The sequence below is a fragment of the Hyaloscypha bicolor genome (assembly GCF_002865645.1).
Source record: "Hyaloscypha bicolor E unplaced genomic scaffold K444scaffold_17, whole genome shotgun sequence".
Classification (NCBI taxonomy): domain Eukaryota; kingdom Fungi; phylum Ascomycota; class Leotiomycetes; order Helotiales; family Hyaloscyphaceae; genus Hyaloscypha; species Hyaloscypha bicolor.
In genome coordinates this window covers 1,797,245-1,814,370 of record NW_020194519.1, presented here as the reverse complement: position 1 = coordinate 1,814,370, position 17,126 = coordinate 1,797,245, and the positions used below count along the sequence as shown (strand labels likewise).

The following is a 17,126-nucleotide window of genomic DNA, read 5'->3' as shown; positions in this document are numbered from 1 at the left end:
ACGGGCAAGGTCTTTAAATTCACGTTTAGGAGGTTGAGGAGGACTTTTAGATCTCCCTCTTCCCTGTCATGTTTTGAACAGGACAGGAAAGCACGTGTTACAGTTCACGAAAGTACCTTGCAAACCGATGCTTGAGATCCAAGATTTTTATTTTGGCTGAAGCGAGGCTATTAAGATCTATTCTTGTTGCATGATGTTTGAAAGTATCGCCAGACTCTCCAGTCGTAAAAGCTTACCGTCCAAGAGCCCACACCTTCCGGTGTAGAACTGATTTACACGACCTGGGATCCACATCCCGGGCTTTTCTTATTGCTCTGTTTCCTTGGTCCCCTCCTACATCTCGGACAGCCACCCGGTCGTTCTACATCATTCTGCCCTTTCCACAACGGACAGAGACCGATTTCGAGAGTTTTGTTGGTGGGACATCGATCCATAAGTTTGCGTCCAAAGTGCCCGCAACGGTAAAGAGGACATTGGAATTTGCACATATATTGACTTTGTAGTCTTGAGGTTGAATTTGGAAGAGTTGGAAGAATAGAACTTGTGTGGAAAGAAGTTGGTGCATAAAATTGAAGGGTAAATGGGGGGATTTCGAGGGAAGGGAGTGTTAGAAAAGGAAAGAAATGCGAGGAAATTGAAGGATATAACTGATGCGAAATGGGTTGACAACGAAGTCGGTTGGTTTGCTTAATCACTTATTTGGGAGTCATTTTTGAAACAAACTAGAATCGTATTCAAGAGCTATCGATGATCCTGTTAAAGAGTAGAACCCATTAATGGTCAAAAAATCCCAAACAACTTGGAACGAGAATATTCAACCTCACCGAGACATGAATGGGTTCACCCAAAGCAAGACGACAACTTGACAAGCTGCCTCTTGGTTGATTTGAATTGAAAGACCATGCTTGAAAGAGGATTCTCTAGAAGGTGGGGAAGAAAATGGACTTGAGTGACATCTTCTCCTAATTTAGGATGTGAAAGGAAAGAATGATCGCAAATATACCGGTTTTGAAGAGGATATTTTTAAGAAATGAGATGAAGGTCGAGGCGGAACCTCGGCCACTCCAGAAAGCAAGCGACAGACAGCTCCATCCTCAACCTTCGAACGACCACAATTCTAAACCCAGCAATAAATACCTCAACATGTCGTCCTCCCTCCCCCTCCAGATCGCGGAAACAATCCAGACAGCCTCCATAAAACGCAATCCATCACCAGCTCACGATCTCAATCCCTCAACCACCGCCTCACAAAAGGAGCCTGTCCAATACTCCCGTCGACCGCCGGTATCAGATTCCTCCGTCGAGAAATATGCCTACGATGAAGATGATGCAATCGATGAGGACGACGAAGAAGACATTCCATACTCCGTGCTAAAGCCAACGCCCCGGCGCTCAAGCTTTGGTCCGCTGCCAGATTTGAGGTTTGAGCAGAGCTATTTAGCAAGCATTGCGGGGGCGGATAGCAGATGGAAAGTGCTTTATATTACGGCGCGGGATCAGGTACGCCTTGATATTCTCTCGAATTGGAATCTGGAGTGATAGATGCTGACCTGTTAAGGTACTGTTACCATTAGTCCAAGGCATGGTATGGAGTCTGGCTCTTCACGGATGGCGATATTGGAATCGATCAGCACAATTGAGCGGTACCTCTGTCGGAGCGAAGATCAGAAGATGGTGGTATAAGACCAACAATTGGAAGTTGCCTAAGGACTTGAAGAATATAGGTGATAAGAAGCTTGCGGCAGATGTGGGAGATGTAAGTAGACTTTGGTTCTTGAGCCTTAGGTGGAGGTTGGGGAGTGTGGAACCTTGGAGCTTTTGCTGATTATCTGGTATTAGCACTATCAAAATCAGAACTCTAGTTCTACTAGTAATTAGAGGATGTTGATGCTTGTGAGATGGCTGAAGGCGTTTGGAATCTTAGATGGGATGGTTACGATTGCTCATGAACAGGTAGGAAGGTTAGCCAGGAGAGGCATGTAAAAGTGTATGAACAGAACTGACTGCACATATTCTTGCGGTTGACAATTCAGGCCGTCAAACTTGGTCAATTTGATGATCGGTTACTTTACAGTCACATGCATTGGGAAATGTTTTTTCGTTCGTGAAGCCATCTCTCCATTCAGAGACTTAATACTGTAGCTTTCGACTGCATGGTGTCTAAAGTACGTGTGTGCCAACATACCGCCCAAATGAACACCTGGTACGCCGTTCTAAAACATCCCCTTTTACAATAGTGCCGCCCACCTGTTTTAGATACCCTCATTCGATGTAAAGAAAACCATTCATGATCTGCTTTTAAGTTCCCCCAAATCTAACATCAACGGAGGGAGGGAAGGCAGGTAGCTTTTCCGGACTGCCACGGAAAGCGAGAGGAGACAACGGAGCTATTTGAGGTTGGTGAGGAGACTTAGGCGGAACATTAATCGGCTTTGTTGTTGTGTTTGTCATTCCCGAGTTCGATGATGGATGGGTGTTCTCCTTCGTATCGACGTCAGTCGGGTTTGCACCGCTTACAGCATTCGAAGTACTGGTGGATGCATTCTCGTTGCTTGCAGTGGATGAGAACAAACCAGCTGATTTAGCAAATTCTTTCTCTGGAGTCAGTGGAAGCTTGGTAGTTGTGATCTTCTCCGGGGTGGGCGTCTTGACTGGTAGCTTGACGATCAACTTTTTCTTCTCGTCGGCCTCATCCAGGTCCTCATCCTCATCGGTCAAGTCATCGGGGTCATCAACGTCTGTTCCAAGTGAGATATGATCATCCTCTTCTTCATCATCGCCGTAATCTTGCTCACTCGCATCCCCCTCATCCTCGCTTGTCATCTCATCGACATTGTTGTAACCTTCGATATGACGACCTCCCTTCGCGGTCCATCCGTTGGTAGCAGCAGTAGCTGCTGCCCGTCTTGGTCTGCCGGATCCATCACCTTCAGGCTCTTCGCTTGTTCCATCAAATCCTCCAGCAGAGATAGTCGGCGCATGAGTTTCGCTCAGAATGCTTTCACCATAGGTACCTCCGTGACGAGACTTAACCTGACGACCACTTTGAGTGATGGTAGGACCGCTTTGTTCCGCAGGAGTGTGTGTTCCGGTATTGCGTGTTGACCGTCGAGTAGTTGTAGAATCGGAATATATGTCATCCTCCTCGTCCGAATACGTGTACTTCATACGCTTGCCTCGGGTACGGCCTTCATACATGGAGTAATTGGGCTCTGGACGCTTGAATTGATTCTTACGTCCTTGTCGATATTCACGTCGCTTCCGCTTCTGAGAAATAGTTAGCTTCGCTTCAAAACTTGTGGATGGACACCAAGCATACCTCCTCTGTCGACTCAAAGCGAGGGATAGCAGCTCGAATCCTTTGACTGAGAAGGCGGGCTTTCTGACCACCCTCATGAGAGAGCTTGTCGGCAAGAGCCTTTAATTCGTCGATATCACTTGCGACGCTCCACCAGGTTCGCTTTATAGCAGTGTGGTTGCTCTCGCGGTATATCCTGAAGTGTGTATCATCCAGACCTTCAATAAGATAGTATCGACGCTTATCGCCATCTGAACCCCATGGTTGGACCGAAAGCGGTTGGTTGAGATCATCGTCGTGACGGCTTTGCTTGTAGGAGGCTTGAATTATACCCTTCACGGTCTCGGAGGAGGAGAGGGACCATAGAATCAGGGTTCGTAGGAGAGTAAGCTATCACAAAGTTAGTACAGCTGAGGACGAGCACATAATCGCCGGCGCCAGAAGGAGAAGAGGGCTTTCTCACTCGTTGAGTAGGCATCATTGTGGTGAAGGTCGCACCCCCAGACAGCGGATTCTTGCTCTCCCAATCCTTCGCCCATTGCGACTTGTGAGTCTGAACTGCTTCCTCCAGCGCTCGATTGTAATGTCCTGCCCTAGTTGGATGACCGGTCAGCAACTTGGTCCTGAAGACACTGGAAGAATTTCCGGCCGCAAAAGCGAACTCACTTTACATCCTGCTTTCTGTTGAGGAGCAATCCAAGCAATGCGCACAGCAAATGCTCCGCGCCCTCTCCAGGGACGGTGTCTACGATATCTCGTTCGAGTTCCTGAGGACCGAAATTGTAAAGGGACTTTGGGAAGGCTTCCGTGAATCTTGAGCGGAACATGACGATGAACTACGCAAAAGACAGTTAGTACTATTGCACCACCAAACCACGCGTTTTGTACGTGTAAAGCCATCGAGAACGCGACGATAGGATCATATACTTACAGCAATATCAGGATTATCTGCCAGGACGTATTCATGAGGAGGGGAAGGCTCGCGCTTAGGGCGAGGCGGCGAAGCCTCTTTGGCCTTCGATGCGGCGGAAGGGGGAGCTTTGGAAAAGAACTTCAATATGCCATCCTTTTTAGTTAATTGAAGATTAGTATCGTCCTCCGACGGGACGGAAGACAGCTCGGAAGACTCGTCAGAGCTCATCTTGACGTTGGTGTTGGTTGAAGGTGCGGGCGCTGTATTGGTTTTGGAAGATGATGTCGGAGGGAGCTTGGAAGCTTTGGCGATAAATGAAAGCAACAGGAACGATGGAACTTTATTGGTCTAGGCTGACGCGGTATTCACCACGCACAATGAACCAGGTGAATACTGAAAAGTTCTCTATTGTCCTATTGTACAAACAAAAATTCCTATTGTCCATCGCCCCCAGAGCCATCTCGATTGATCTACAATATTCAAGGGATTTCTAACCTTGAACATTCCGTCTCAAGCATTTCCTAATCCTCATATCGGCCACATTCCACCACATGATATAAGTCCACTCTTAGCGAGGTCCCACGCCATCACCTGTTCCGCGTTCGCCCTGCTCTATCGAGCTGCAATGGAAGATGCACAAACAACTACTGCTCACTCTTTCCCTTCGATTTTGTTGAATTAAGTATTGCTGAATGATTTAGAATGTTCTCGATGTCGGAGATGTCTGATATGAGAATGATGGGGGAACTCACAATTGCCGGCCAAAAAGAACTTTGATTGCCAACATAACCAGACTCGCTTGGCATGCATCCCGTCGCACCCTTCATCAGCCGAGCTCTTGACTCTTTTGATGGTGTCAAAATGTGATCTCCGCTTTCGGCACGAGCTTCACCGTAGAGCATATCGGCCAGCTTCTCCTAAGGACGATACTTGTGATTGATATCAAATACTTGAACAACAAGGAGGGGAATTGATGCAAATGAGATACGATATCGCAAGGTAGACATTACTGGAAATGCACGGTCGAGAATTTGGGTGGGGACAGAAATAGCTGCTGTGTCAATCCCCGAAAAAGCTCGAGGCTCTGAGATCAACATCCCCCGACCACTCAACGCTATCGTGTCGCATATCATGACGGGACACTTAATCACCGCCACGATTGGATGCATCTGATGCTCAATGATGCGCTGCTCAGAGAAATGGAATAGCCACATACGGATGTTCCAGTCGTTGAAAGGGGACAGGAAAATGTTTGCAGAATCTCACGCATACTTAGACTATGATAGGAGCTTGCTATATATTGATATGTTCGAGAAATTCCCTCTATGTCGTGCGAAGAGGACATGAGGCAAAAGCACCAGGAAGAGGATGGCCAGTCACTTGGAGACCAATTTACCCCATCATATCAGATGATTACAACGCGAACTTGAGTATTGAACATGGAATCAAACAGAAAGAGACTACAAGACCATGTACGACACGGGGTGAGGAGTTTTGTGGCAAGAGACTGCAAAGAAAAAGACCTTGGAGGTGTTGGAGTTGAGCCGACGTGAGTTGAAATATACGCTACTGTTAAAATCATATGATTGGCTCGCTTACCGCCTGCCTCTTACGCGCACACAAGAAATATGGGAGTCGAAAACGAATTTTGAACTTCAACATAACACGCCAACTCTTGACAACCGGCGACGACGACGTCAAGAGCAAGCAAAAATGGGTCGCGTTATTCGCAATCAGCGGTATGTGTTCCCTGTTCTATTCCTGGCGGATGTTCCACTGCCCTCTCATAGCACCGCCTTTCTCCAGAATCACGCTCCACCCTCCATTCTCTTCTCCCATTCATAGCTAACGAGCTTTAATCAACCAGGAAAGGTCGAGGTTCGATCTTTACCGCAAATACTCGCCTGAACAAGGCTCCCGCGGCGTTCAGGAACCTGGATTATGCTGAAGCTCACGGTAGATGAATCCGAACTCTACACTGCGAATGAAGACAAGTCTGATAATTTTGTTCAGGATACATCCGCGGAGTGATTAAGGAGATTATCCATGGTGAGCAATGAGTCACCCTTCTATGCATTATTGTTGGAGGCTGACCACGTACAGACCCCGGCCGAGGAGCTCCTCTTGCAAAGGTTCAATTCCGCGATCCCTACCGATTCAAGCTCAGATTGGAGACGTTCATTGCGAATGAGGGCATGTACACCGGTCAATTCATCTATGCAGGAAAGAACGCTGCCCTGACGGTCGGCAATGTCTTGCCTCTTGGATCTGTCCCCGAAGGAACTGTCGTCTCGAACGTTGAGGAGAAGCCTGGAGACCGTGGTGCTCTCGGACGCACATCCGGCAACTATGTTACGGTCATTGGCCATAACCCAGATGAGGGAAAGACCCGTGTCAAGCTTCCATCCGGCGCCAAGAAGGTCATCAAGAGCAGTGCGCGTGGAATGATTGGCATTGTTGCTGGAGGTGGACGAACTGACAAGCCGTTGTTGAGTACGTTTGAGCCCTGGGTATTAGGGCCATAAACTGGGCATTGGCTGATTGGATTTTACAGAGGCATCCCGTGCTAAGCATAAGTTCGCTGTCAAGCGCAACTCCTGGCCAAAGACCCGTGGTGTTGCTATGAACCCCGTCGACCATCCTCACGGAGTATGTAATGCTAGTGCTACTCTGGATCACAAGATACTAATAAAATATAGGGTGGTAACCACCAACATATTGGTAAGGCCTCTACCATCTCGAGATACGCTGCACAAGGTCAAAAGGCTGGTCTCATTGCCGCTCGGAGAACTGGTTTGCTGCGTGGTACTCAAAAGGTCAAGGATTAGACGGCTTGATATTGGGGGTTTCTCATTGTATTGGACTTGCTGGCTACGCATTCATGTGCCTTTCGGATGGACTGGAGCATTGCGAGAACGAATACAAAACATGACACAAGTACTTGCCGTTAATGTGGCCAGGGATCAGACACCCTGGGGTGCAAAGTGACGTGACTGCTCATGTATTGGACATTTCGGCACCAGCGAAAATAATGACAAACTTATTAAGTGCATGAATTGCGGTCAGAATCGAAATCTGAAGCACATCCACCAACAATCGACTTAGGCAATGTGGTTCAGAGGCGTTTCTCGGCACTCTTTGTCCCCGCGTTGGAGCTGGTGCACCCCACCAAGAAGCCTTCGTCCTCTCACCGACCCCACCATCAGAAAACATACTCTCTTCTACCACTCCTCCTCAACGCCAAAGACAACCAAAATGGCGCCCACAAAAGAATACGCCCTTCTCTGCCTGGAGAACCCTTTACTTGGTAAGTCTTCGAACCAATTAAACCAGGTTTTTCCTGTGCAATGACAAGCAAGCATCAGGATCTTAATCTTCTTCGATTTTGGTTTCATTGCAATTGATTCTAACAACTCATTTCTCAGATATCCAAGCCCAAGGCGACACTGCCCTCCTTGAGAAGTACGGTCTCAAGCCCAACGATGCCATCCTCGCAGAAGAAAAGCACCTCGGACTCTACGAAGACCTTCTAAACAACTATTCTGCAAAGCTCATCGCTGGAGGCGGAGCGCAAAACACTGCTCGAGGCGCCCAATACCTCTTGCCCCCAAACAGCGTCGTGTATCTCGGCGGCGTCGGCGACGACAAATACGCAGCCATCCTCCACGATGCAGTCAAGACAGCTGGCCTTCGAGTTGAGTACCGCGTTGACCCCAAGCAACCGACAGGTCGCTGCGGGGTCGTCATCACCGACCACAACAGATCCATGTGCACTGATCTCGGCGCGGCAAATCATTATGACCTCGACCACTTAAAATCGCCTGAGGTCTGGAAGCTGGTTGAGAACGCCTCATTTTACTTCGTTGGTGGCTACCATTTGACCGTCTGCCCGCCTGCTATCATGGCCCTTGCCGAGGAAGCAGCAAAGAACAACAAGGCCTTCGTCTTCTCCCTCTCTGCACCATTTATCCCTCAATTCTTCAAGGACCATCTTGATGCTACTTCTCCTTACTGGGACTATGTTATCGGAAATGAGACTGAGGCACTTAGCTATGCTGAGAGCCATGGACTTGAGAGTAAGGATATCAAGGAGATTGCGAAGCATTTGGCCGGACTACCCAAGACGAACGAGAAGAGACCTAGAGTGGCGATCATTACCCAAGGAACCGATCCTACGATTGTTGCTGAAGCTGGGAAGGAGGTTGTAGAATATGAGGTTCACGCTATCGACACGAAGCTGATCAATGATACTACTGGAGCTGGAGATGCTTTTGCTGCTGGTTTCACTGCTGGACTGGTTGCTGGTGAGAGTCTCGTTCAGTGCGTTGATCAAGGACAGTGGTTGGCAAAGCTGAGTATTCAGGAGTTGGGCCCTTCGTAAGTCATCTCTTTTCATTAAAATCACAAGCACTTCAGAGATGCCGATGATTTTCACGGATTTTGCATTCGAATATGTACACCGCCGTCCCCTTTCCACGAAAGAACAACTCAACTTTCCGGGTCCCCTTACCCTAGAGATAGACTAACTGACAACGCTCATTTTGTAGATTCCCATTCCCCAAACAGACCTACAAGCCACAGGGCAAGTAATATCTGATTTGATTGTACCATCGAGATTTTAGACGGCGTTCAGATGGGAAAAAGGTTTCAACAACGGGAAGCGTCTGAAATCAGACGATTTGGCTGCTGCTTATGAAGAAGATGGCCGATTATGATCCTCCACGATCATGCATAGAATTTAGCATTAGAGACCCCAAAAAGTCCTTCAATCTCCATGCATATTCATGCTGTGATCGCCGAAGTGCAGTGCTGGTGAAGATGATGGGTGAAATCCTGCCAACAATATCCGAATCGGATATGGATGGTCGAGATTGGAGTCGGACACAATATGGCGCTTTCGATGATAAGTATATCTCATGCCGAAATGTTTACTCAGTACAAGAGGCGACGTGAAATGCCTCAGCCGCCTTGTCCGCCAGGAGGTGTCTGGGCATAACCGCCCCAGGCAGGCTGGCTGCCATCATAGATAGAGCTTTGCAGCATGGTGGTCTTGTCGAAATCACTAGCACCTGGATAGACCGTAGAGTTGTTCCCATTGATAGGAGGAAGCCCGCCACGCAATGGTCCACCAACAGCACGATTTTGGAGCTGCGGGGTGTTGTTGACATAGATGCTGCTCGAATCCGAGAAAGTAGAAGACGGTATTGGCATGAACTGCTGTGCAAGCGATTCCTGCAGGATTTGGCTGACGGGCTGAGAAATTGGATTGGACAGAGGTCTCGAAGCTTTTCTTCCCAATGAACCGTTCTTTGTCGGGCCGTAGCCAGTGACCTCATCAAGAGCCATTGCTGCCTGAAGACGCTGCTCAGGCGTAGCAAGAGGAAGAGGTGAGAGTTGGCGTGCAGTCATCGGCCGATTGGGGCTAAGAGGCTGAAGTTCATTGGGCTGCGGTGTGAAGGCTGAGTTGTAGAAACCGGGCAGGCTCGGCAGCATCTTGGGAGTGCTCTGAAAACGAGGCTCAAAGCCGTTAGATCTCATGGGCGCGAAGACCTCGTTTGCAGTAGCGCTATGCATGCCGTAGGATGTCTCGTTGCTGGTAGTATTTCTACTAGACGGCGGCTCGAGGAGACTCTCAACCATGCGATGCATATCGGTGTCCATGCTTTGATGAGAGTCGGAGGCTGCAACACTTCCATCACGGACTTCGGCGGTCCCATCTGCCGGTTCGTGCATGCTGTAGTCACCGTTGGTTCGGATCGGGCTCGTGTAGGTCGACGCTGAAGCTTGAACCTGGACTGGACTGGCCAGTGACAGGCCCTCCTCAACAAAAGTAAAAGCCGGGGAGCCTGTATCTCTGCTCAGGGAGAGGGGAATCTCTTCCTTGAGCTGTAAGCTGAGACCGCAAAGGAGAATATTTAAGACTCGCGCTTGCATCTCAACATGGGGAAGATCTCTCTTGACACCAAGGTCGGTAATGCGAGGTTTCAACTCTCCCTTGTCGTCAACATAAAGGTTACACTCAGCACCCAGTGAGGGATTTCGCAATGGTTGGAAGCCAACAGTCGATTCATCCTCCTCCAAAAGGTAACTGACCGAACCCAATTCTTCAACAGGGAAGAAATTTGTGAGCCTGGTAAGGACATCGGCATACATCTTCCACATTTCCTTTGTATGGACTTGAATGGCGGCGGTACCGGTAGAGGTAAGGATAAGTCCAGCACCAGAAGCAAGCCAGACACTATATTGGCGTAGGGCTGGAAAGACTCTAGCTGCAATAGCGGTGATCTTCTCATTCGGTCTATCAGATCGTGAACCTCCTGCACCACTCGGAAGTTCCTCGCCGCTGGCTGGACCTTCAAGCTCTGGCAACAGAACCTGAAGGAGCACGAACATCATCCGAACGTTAAGCCCAAGGCAGAAGAGGTATGACTTGATGATCTCAGGCCTGGCTTCGTCACCTTGTTCTGTAGCTTTGTCAGCAAAAGTTTAATAGATAGTGAAGACAAACCTACTTCTGAATCTGTCACCAGCAAGAGACTCTGCAGCGAGATTGATAAGGACAAATTTCTCCAAAGTTTCACCGAAGGACTGTTCTTTGAGAAGCAAAGCCAGTCGGGACAGAACTTCGTTCTCAAGCTCTTCGTGGGTCGAAAAATCAGCCCCTTCGTAGAACTTTGCATGAAGAAGAACGAACCACCAGATGAGGGTCGGGAGACTGCCAGTCTTTGGATTTGGACGCTTCTTCTGCCAGGACGTAATGATCTTTTTGAACTCCAATTCAAGGTTTCCTTGGGCAAGGGGGTGGGGCTCCTTTGTGGCAATGGCTCTATAAAAGTGATAGACAGCATCCAAATGATTACCATCGGTCGTAGCAATGACGGCCATTTGATTATGAGCGGCACCAGAATCCGGGTAGAGATCATTAGCCAAGCTATAGTATGCCATTGCAGGATCCCAGCTACGATCCTTGGTTCTCATATTGTTGCGATAGCGAGAGAGATCACCTAGGCGTAGGAGAGTGGCATGGCAAGACATCTCGATAAGGTGCTCGACATGCGGGGTGGGTTGAATACGCTCGTCCACAGAGAGTGTGCTGAGCGAAAGTCGGTTGGCAATCCGGTGCAGTCCCTTCATGCCGGCAAAGTGAGATGCAAGACGTTGGATGTAACCCTTGTAGAAGAACTGGCTGGTCTTGATGAAGTCGGCGTATCGTTTCTCGAACTTGCGCTTCTCGACGACCATCTTCTTCTGGTCTCCCTTGCGATATTCAACCAAGAGCTTCTTATATCTGTTGTTGATCTTGGTATGGGCGTCCCACAGACGTTTTCCAACTCCTTGGCTGGCAGCATATTCGAAATCGAGGAAGACAGTATTCTCGGAGGCCTTGCGATACCTGAACACATTAGCAACAAGATGGAACAGCTCCGACATTTACTCACTCATTTATCAGGTCATCGATCTGCTCGAACGTCGGTCCCTCTCTTCCCCATTTCGACAAGAGCGGGATCAGGCCGCCCTCAACCTGCTGCGCATACCTAGACATGCTGTCAGCCTGGCGCACAGTGAGAGTGTGATTAGGGTACTTACTCCCATTGTTGTATGACCGGCGCGGCCATTGCTTTCGTTGTGCTATGGTTGCAGAGGTGTTACGCTCCACCGCTGATCTCTGCTAGATTTGCGTAGGGAGGAGCTCCGCAAATCGAGGGTGGTAGATGCAATCCATATGGAGGTTTGGTTCGATTCACCACTGCCTTTCGAAATGGGCTGGCCGTCCGCGGAAACAAAAGCGCGCTAAGGGCAATGATTCCGCCAAAGGGTGAAGGTGAATAAAAATGGACATGAACTGCTAAGAGGGAGCATCGACTCATGAGTAAATGCACAAGGTTTGATTGAAGGCTTCACGATGTCACCGTGTGGCAGAAAGTGGTGAGCAGGAGGAGGAGTCAACTAGCGAGAGATCGTCGAAAGCGAGCCGTCACTGGCCCCCTGCCTTGCAGGGCTTGGCATCGCGCTTTCAACGAGGCTGAACGTGGGTGGCTTGCGCGCAAGGCTTCCTCGTGGACTTTCCCCCCATCGTCCCACAACCACAACCACAACCTGCAAGGATTTTCAGGGGAAAAGATACGCCCACCATCGCGTTTCATTGGTCCCTTTAATAAGGCAGATTCAGGATCTCAAGACTGATCGCAAAATAGCAAACCAAACAAGAGAGAAGTCCTTCCAAAGTATTTACCCCGCTGTTCAGCCCTTAAAGATGGCAAAGCGCTCACGAGAAGACTTCGAGCCTTCTTCCCCAGAGTCCGAGAGCACTAGAGAATCTACGCCCTCTGCTGGATTAGTTGTCTACCCACCCACGATACCAGCGACCTCGAATACACCTAAAATTGTTCACCTCGACCGAGAAAGCGGTGAGGCTCCTGCTGTCATTGAGATGCGATGTTCTCTCCCAGGCCATCGCCAGACCCTTTCGTTTACCTCGTTCGAAGAGTATGATGTACACTATGCGAAGACACACGTCAACCGTTGTGTCGAGTGCAGAAAAAATTTCCCCACGGAGCATTTCTTGAACCTACATATCGAAGAAAACCATGATGCTTTAGTTAGTGTGAAGAGGGAGAGGGGAGAGAAGACCGTGAGTTATGTCTCATTTTCAGTGAAGATTTGCTAACTAATAACTCGCAGTACTCTTGCTTCGTGGAAGATTGTGATCGAAAGTGCTCAACTCCGCAGAAGCGACGGATGCATTTAATCGACAAGCACATGTTTCCCAAGGACTACGATTTTTACATTGTGAACGATGGCATCGATCGTCGAAGCTCTATGCTAAGATCAGGAAAGCACCGAAGGAGGAGTTCAGCAGCCCAGCATATGACGGAGATTGAGGAGAGAAGACGACGCAATTCAATCCTGGAAACAGTTCCATCTGAGAAGCAAAATGGCAGCGGTGAGACAGAGGCAATGAAAGAAGAAAACCCAGAAACGCTTCCAGAGGGGCCAGAGGATGTAGATATGGATGTGCTATCTGGAGCTATGTCTGCATTAAACTTTGTTCCTCCCAGCGTGAGGTTTGGTCGAGGCGGTGGTCGTGCAAGAGGGTTCAGCAGAAGCTGAGAAATTTCTGAGTTACGAGATATGAATTATGAGAACGACTCACCTAAGAAAGTGGTGGTAGCCTTTTAATCAAATAAGGCCTCATTGTGCCATTTTATTCGGGTATCTGTGTCCAAATCCATCTATGTCAAACTCCCAGACTCCTATAACCCCATTCCCGTATGTACAATCGGGCATGGTTTTTTTAACATTTCAAAATATTCCCATCCGTGCCCCCCAACTATTGTCTTTGGGGTTAATCACAATCTGGTAGGGAAACGGGTTTGCTTCGCTGGTCGTTATTGGGGGAATGTGATCCTTCTCCCTGTTTACCGTCGTAACGATCTTCATAGCAGCTTTCAGCAACATCGCCTCCATAGCTTTTCGAACCTTAGCTCTCTCTGTGACATGGCATCAGCATCACATCTCTCCACACAGCGTGGACACATACCGCTCTCCGTCCTCGGAGTTGCGAGCGTCACGTCCAGCGTCCATTGCTCCCAACATACTTCCTCCTCGCCCTTCATAAACCCCCAAGCCTTCCGCCGCTTCTTTTCGAAAAACTGAACTGCCATCAAGCCTCTCACGCCAGTATTTCTTGCACCTTGATCAGAGCTCGTGTCTAGTTGTCTTACAAGCGTTGCTGTCCTTTGATCAATCAAGGTCTCTAGCTCAACATCATCCACAAATGGTAGCGTTAAATCCAGGATATCTCTCGACTTTGGCCGAATAGAAGGAAAGAATCTGTGAAAAAAGATCGTATGTAAAATTCCTAAGCGTTACGATCAGCTGGCGCTCATGTCTCCTGGACGAAGCGGAATGAATACCTCTGACAACATCCTTCACCGACGAGGGATCCGCGAAGACTTCAATAATATACTCGGGCGGACGGCGTTGTTCCATGGCTAGGTTATTTTCGATCATTTGCTTACAATTTGAACAACGGTATCGTGAGGTGTTGAATGTGCGGTATGGAGGGGTACATTGCATATGAGTGGGTTTAAGGATAGCTATGTAAATGTGTTATCTGGGACCCACCTGCGGACCAAGCGGGAATTTCCCCAGCCACTTGGGAACCTCGGCCGCGGGAACATTCATCACAAGGGGTACGGGCATGAGAGAGGGCTTTCCCATTTTCCCCATCACTTTTCGCTCTACACAATCACAGCTCGCACTTTCCCAACCGGCATGTTACTACTGCCAATCTACTCAACTTGAGTCATGATTTCCGCCTCCAGAAGATGGTTAAAGCGGAATAGAACTCCACTTGCTATTGGATTTGGCCTTATTGGGGCTGGCTATGTTGCAACTCAATATGTGTTGGGAAAGATCTCAGATGCGCGTGAGCGCATGAGCAGTGACCGCATAGCCCGAGAGAAGTAAGTTTGATCTCTATCTAGGTTGTAGAATACTAGCTTATCCATATCCCACAGCCTGCGCAGGAGATTCGAGCAAAACCAAGAAGATTGCACCTTCACTGTCCTAGCCTTGCTCCCAACAGCTACAGATAATATAATGCATGAATTGGAAACCGAGAGGATAACTCATGAACTCCAGCAGCAGAAGGCGGCAAAGTTGGCACGTAATGGCGAGATAAATCCATCAGAGTTGGACTCTGGACCTCCCAGTGTGACGGATGATGATGGGAGGAGTATGGCGAGTCTCCAGAGTGAGAGTGGTGTGCATGCAAGCCAGATGGGTATTCCATCTGCATCGGTAGTTGGCGAGGGGCGACAGGATGGTGGGCAACAGGCTCAGAAGGCTAGGAAAACTAAGCTGCAGCTTTGGAACGATCTCAAGATTAGCTGTAAGTCACGTAGAAGAAGTTCTGAAGCTCAACTAACATTAGCATAGCAATCACTCGGGCCTTCACATTGATATATACACTAGCTCTTCTCACTCTCCTCACTCGGATACAGCTGAATTTACTGGGCCGGAGGAGTTATCTGTCCAGCGTGGTATCTCTTGCAACGGGTGGAATGGAACAATCAACGATCAGCCTGGAAAACCACGATGACGATAACCCGGATCAAGCTTACGGGAACGATTTTGAGACCAACAGAAAATACCTGACCTTCAGTTGGTGGCTGCTGCACAGGGGTTGGAGGGAGGTCATGCTTAAGGTTGAAGCTGCTGTAAAAGAGGTCTTTGGGGGTTTAAGTCCTAGGGATGATATCAGTATGCAAAAGTTCTCAGAGCTGACTCTTGAGGTCCGGAAGAAAGTCGAAGGGGCCACAGAAGCGGAGAGACAAGCGAGCACGTGGTTGCAATATTTGCTTCCGCCGAAAGAAGAGGAGGAATTTGTCCTCAGGGAATCTGGAATGACCAAGGAGTCGTCTCCGTCAGGATCAGTTTCGATATCATCATCAGATGCTACACCACTTCGACGCCTCCTAGACGAGACCTCGGATCTCATCGACTCGCCCCCCTTTTCACATGTCCTGACGCTGCTCCTGGATGCTGGGTACTCGACCCTAGTCGATCAAGAGATTGCACGGCAAGCTTACAGAGTGCCACCGACGTCCGACGTTCCGGATCTGAATGCTCCACGTGTCACGGAAGTTGTCGATGTTAAGCCTGTCAAGCTGCCAATCGTTCTTGCGATACTGACGAGGCAGGCTTACTCGATTGGGAATGGAGTACCAAACGAGTATCTTCAATCAATGGAGCAGGTCCGAGACTTGGAGGCATTTGCAGCAGTAGTTTATTCCTCTAACTGGGAAAATGAGATTCGCCCTGTGAACGACGAGTCTGGTATCACCTTGAAGGATGGTCCTATCGATCCGGCAGAAGGTCATACAGGACAAGAGAGCATTGTAGATATTGGAAGTGCCAGTGCCAGTGCATTTGAGAGTGCATGGGGCAAGGCTGTTCAAAAAGATGCTCCGGTTTGAGAGGATAGATTGGATAGATTGGATGTGGAGCTTTTGATGCGGTGGTGGGCATAGCGGACCTTTATGTAAAAAGACGACGGAATGGGGAATGTAATATACCAAATAATACCCTTAATGCACCATTGATGGTAGTCTGAGATTCCATTTCTCCAAACGCCTGCCATGCTTCCCTGTGAACGCCAGATATGCCAGAGCTCTCCTGAGCCACGAGATCTCTTACCTCAAAGGACACCCTTCACAAATTGATCCAAAGCCAGCTCGAACAACTCGTTTGCAACACCCTCTCCTCCTGGATGTTCAACGGGTGACAGTGGATTCTTGACCACTACCCATTGAATCAGCGTTTAGCTCTCTATCAATGCCTCTTCTTCAACTCACCAAACTCCACATACAGATTGACATAAATCTGGTGCAGAACATTCCTCATGTTCAACGTTTGCGTGTCCGTCAACATCACAAACTTAATACTCGTCGGCGTCTCATAGTAATGCAACTTATACTGTCCCGTCCTGAACGATATAAAGCTATCATCAGGGCCTCCCAGTTTCCGCACCATATTCCTCAAAGAGAAGATTGTCCCGAAGATGAGCTTCGCATCGTCTTGCGCGCTGAGGCGGGCAGGACGGGCTCGTGCTGGTCCGAGGTCAGGAACAAGTGTGTTGCCTCCAGATGCTGTACTCGAGGTAGAGATGGGGCGATTGGAGGCCCCAGATCCTGAGATGGGGCGGTCTTGTCGGGCCCAGAGGCGAGAGTAGATGCATTCCGCTGTTGAGGGTCAGCATTGAGGTCTCAGCAGAAGGTTACTCAATAAGACTTACTATGCCGGTCGAAGATGTAGAAGCTGTAGACCACCATCATCAATGTCTGAAGAAGGCTCGGTTCAAGGAGAGCCGCAAACGAGGCTCAGATGGAGGCAGAGAGAGTGACAAGG

The 17,126-nt window shown here is 48.9% G+C and overlaps 10 protein-coding genes across 10 annotated transcripts; 5 read left to right on the top strand and 5 right to left on the bottom strand.

Moving 5' to 3' along the window:
* Window positions 1–1,143: 1,143 nt before the first annotated feature.
* K444DRAFT_520170 (DUF1770-domain-containing protein) lies at window positions 1,144–1,825 on the top strand (the record flags this gene model as incomplete). The annotated part of the gene is made up of 2 exons (XM_024874025.1): window positions 1,144–1,500; window positions 1,559–1,825. 2 exons carry the CDS (start codon window positions 1,144–1,146, stop codon window positions 1,823–1,825), a joined length of 624 nt encoding a protein of 207 aa, XP_024741978.1.
* A 220-nt stretch (window positions 1,826–2,045) lies between these two features.
* On the bottom strand, window positions 2,046–4,498 carry K444DRAFT_554567 (uncharacterized protein). Its single transcript, XM_024876662.1, has 5 exons — window positions 4,230–4,498; window positions 3,965–4,134; window positions 3,762–3,891; window positions 3,320–3,688; window positions 2,046–3,267 (listed from the first exon to the last, which is right to left on the bottom strand). The coding sequence occupies exons 1-5, from the start codon at window positions 4,437–4,439 to the stop codon at window positions 2,299–2,301; spliced, it is 1,848 nt and encodes a 615-aa protein (XP_024741977.1). The 5' UTR covers window positions 4,440–4,498; the 3' UTR covers window positions 2,046–2,298.
* A 1,379-nt stretch (window positions 4,499–5,877) lies between these two features.
* Window positions 5,878–7,297, top strand: K444DRAFT_608744 (60S ribosomal protein L2). Its single transcript, XM_024879443.1, has 6 exons — window positions 5,878–5,950; window positions 6,079–6,167; window positions 6,225–6,260; window positions 6,315–6,704; window positions 6,766–6,860; window positions 6,911–7,297. The coding sequence occupies exons 1-6, from the start codon at window positions 5,925–5,927 to the stop codon at window positions 7,037–7,039; spliced, it is 765 nt and encodes a 254-aa protein (XP_024741976.1). The 5' UTR covers window positions 5,878–5,924; the 3' UTR covers window positions 7,040–7,297.
* Window positions 7,298–7,466: 169 nt separating this feature from the next.
* K444DRAFT_625676 (Ribokinase-like protein) lies at window positions 7,467–8,592 on the top strand (the record flags this gene model as incomplete). Its single annotated transcript, XM_024882556.1, has 2 exons — window positions 7,467–7,518; window positions 7,637–8,592. The coding sequence occupies 2 exons, from the start codon at window positions 7,467–7,469 to the stop codon at window positions 8,590–8,592; spliced, it is 1,008 nt and encodes a 335-aa protein (XP_024741975.1).
* Window positions 8,593–8,881: 289 nt separating this feature from the next.
* K444DRAFT_212573 (uncharacterized protein) lies at window positions 8,882–11,914 on the bottom strand. The gene is made up of 4 exons (XM_024871098.1): window positions 11,799–11,914; window positions 11,651–11,746; window positions 10,724–11,604; window positions 8,882–10,675 (listed from the first exon to the last, which is right to left on the bottom strand). The coding sequence occupies exons 1-4, from the start codon at window positions 11,825–11,827 to the stop codon at window positions 9,171–9,173; spliced, it is 2,511 nt and encodes an 836-aa protein (XP_024741974.1). The 5' UTR covers window positions 11,828–11,914; the 3' UTR covers window positions 8,882–9,170.
* On the bottom strand, window positions 11,767–12,142 carry K444DRAFT_212621 (uncharacterized protein). The gene has a single exon (XM_024871099.1). It carries the CDS (start codon window positions 12,077–12,079, stop codon window positions 11,858–11,860), a length of 222 nt encoding a protein of 73 aa, XP_024741973.1. The 5' UTR covers window positions 12,080–12,142; the 3' UTR covers window positions 11,767–11,857.
* A 202-nt stretch (window positions 12,143–12,344) lies between these two features.
* On the top strand, window positions 12,345–13,532 carry K444DRAFT_554555 (uncharacterized protein). Its single transcript, XM_024876661.1, has 3 exons — window positions 12,345–12,436; window positions 12,488–12,843; window positions 12,894–13,532. The coding sequence occupies exons 2-3, from the start codon at window positions 12,643–12,645 to the stop codon at window positions 13,320–13,322; spliced, it is 630 nt and encodes a 209-aa protein (XP_024741972.1). The 5' UTR covers window positions 12,345–12,436; window positions 12,488–12,642; the 3' UTR covers window positions 13,323–13,532.
* On the bottom strand, window positions 13,401–14,296 carry K444DRAFT_608741 (DUF1649-domain-containing protein). The gene is made up of 3 exons (XM_024879442.1): window positions 14,129–14,296; window positions 13,753–14,073; window positions 13,401–13,702 (listed from the first exon to the last, which is right to left on the bottom strand). Exons 1-3 carry the CDS (start codon window positions 14,289–14,291, stop codon window positions 13,515–13,517), a joined length of 672 nt encoding a protein of 223 aa, XP_024741971.1. The 5' UTR covers window positions 14,292–14,296; the 3' UTR covers window positions 13,401–13,514.
* A 226-nt stretch (window positions 14,297–14,522) lies between these two features.
* On the top strand, window positions 14,523–16,195 carry K444DRAFT_519942 (Peroxin-3; the record flags this gene model as incomplete). Its single annotated transcript, XM_024874003.1, has 3 exons — window positions 14,523–14,680; window positions 14,735–15,108; window positions 15,156–16,195. 3 exons carry the CDS (start codon window positions 14,523–14,525, stop codon window positions 16,193–16,195), a joined length of 1,572 nt encoding a protein of 523 aa, XP_024741970.1.
* Window positions 16,196–16,416: 221 nt separating this feature from the next.
* On the bottom strand, window positions 16,417–17,093 carry K444DRAFT_554545 (snare-like protein; the record flags this gene model as incomplete). Its single annotated transcript, XM_024876660.1, has 3 exons — window positions 17,014–17,093; window positions 16,574–16,960; window positions 16,417–16,520 (listed from the first exon to the last, which is right to left on the bottom strand). The coding sequence occupies exons 1-3, from the start codon at window positions 17,051–17,053 to the stop codon at window positions 16,417–16,419; spliced, it is 531 nt and encodes a 176-aa protein (XP_024741969.1). The 5' UTR covers window positions 17,054–17,093.
* Between the last annotated feature and the right edge of the window lie 33 nt (window positions 17,094–17,126).

What these genes read in the sequence shown, in the direction of transcription:
- K444DRAFT_554555 (XM_024876661.1), top strand. Translation starts at nt 12,643, where the DNA reads ATGCGATGTTCTCTCCCAGGCCATCGCCAGACCCTTTCGTTTACCTCG. An exon ending in GGGAGAGGGGAGAGAAGACC is followed by an intron (nt 12,844 to 12,893) that starts GTGAGTTATGTC and finishes AATAACTCGCAG; the next exon opens with TACTCTTGCTTCGTGGAAGA.
- K444DRAFT_608741 (XM_024879442.1), bottom strand. Translation starts at nt 14,291, where the DNA reads ATGCAATGTACCCCTCCATACCGCACATTCAACACCTCACGATACCGT. An exon ending in GGTGAAGGATGTTGTCAGAG is followed by an intron (nt 14,074 to 14,128) that starts GTATTCATTCCG and finishes CGTAACGCTTAG; the next exon opens with GAATTTTACATACGATCTTT. An exon ending in AACTCCGAGGACGGAGAGCG is followed by an intron (nt 13,703 to 13,752) that starts GTATGTGTCCAC and finishes GCCATGTCACAG; the next exon opens with AGAGAGCTAAGGTTCGAAAA.
- K444DRAFT_554567 (XM_024876662.1), bottom strand. Translation starts at nt 4,439, where the DNA reads ATGAGCTCTGACGAGTCTTCCGAGCTGTCTTCCGTCCCGTCGGAGGAC. An exon ending in AACAGAAAGCAGGATGTAAA is followed by an intron (nt 3,892 to 3,964) that starts GTGAGTTCGCTT and finishes TCATCCAACTAG; the next exon opens with GGCAGGACATTACAATCGAG. An exon ending in GCTTTGAGTCGACAGAGGAG is followed by an intron (nt 3,268 to 3,319) that starts GTATGCTTGGTG and finishes ACTATTTCTCAG; the next exon opens with AAGCGGAAGCGACGTGAATA.
- K444DRAFT_608744 (XM_024879443.1), top strand. Translation starts at nt 5,925, where the DNA reads ATGGGTCGCGTTATTCGCAATCAGCG. An exon ending in GGATTATGCTGAAGCTCACG is followed by an intron (nt 6,168 to 6,224) that starts GTAGATGAATCC and finishes AATTTTGTTCAG; the next exon opens with GATACATCCGCGGAGTGATT. An exon ending in AACTGACAAGCCGTTGTTGA is followed by an intron (nt 6,705 to 6,765) that starts GTACGTTTGAGC and finishes TGGATTTTACAG; the next exon opens with AGGCATCCCGTGCTAAGCAT.
- K444DRAFT_212573 (XM_024871098.1), bottom strand. Translation starts at nt 11,827, where the DNA reads ATGGCCGCGCCGGTCATACAACAATGGGA. An exon ending in CCGGTCATACAACAATGGGA is followed by an intron (nt 11,747 to 11,798) that starts GTAAGTACCCTA and finishes CAGCATGTCTAG; the next exon opens with GTATGCGCAGCAGGTTGAGG. An exon ending in TGCTGGTGACAGATTCAGAA is followed by an intron (nt 10,676 to 10,723) that starts GTAGGTTTGTCT and finishes ACAAAGCTACAG; the next exon opens with AACAAGGTGACGAAGCCAGG.
- K444DRAFT_212621 (XM_024871099.1), bottom strand. Translation starts at nt 12,079, where the DNA reads ATGAGTCGATGCTCCCTCTTAGCAGTTCATGTCCATTTTTATTCACCT.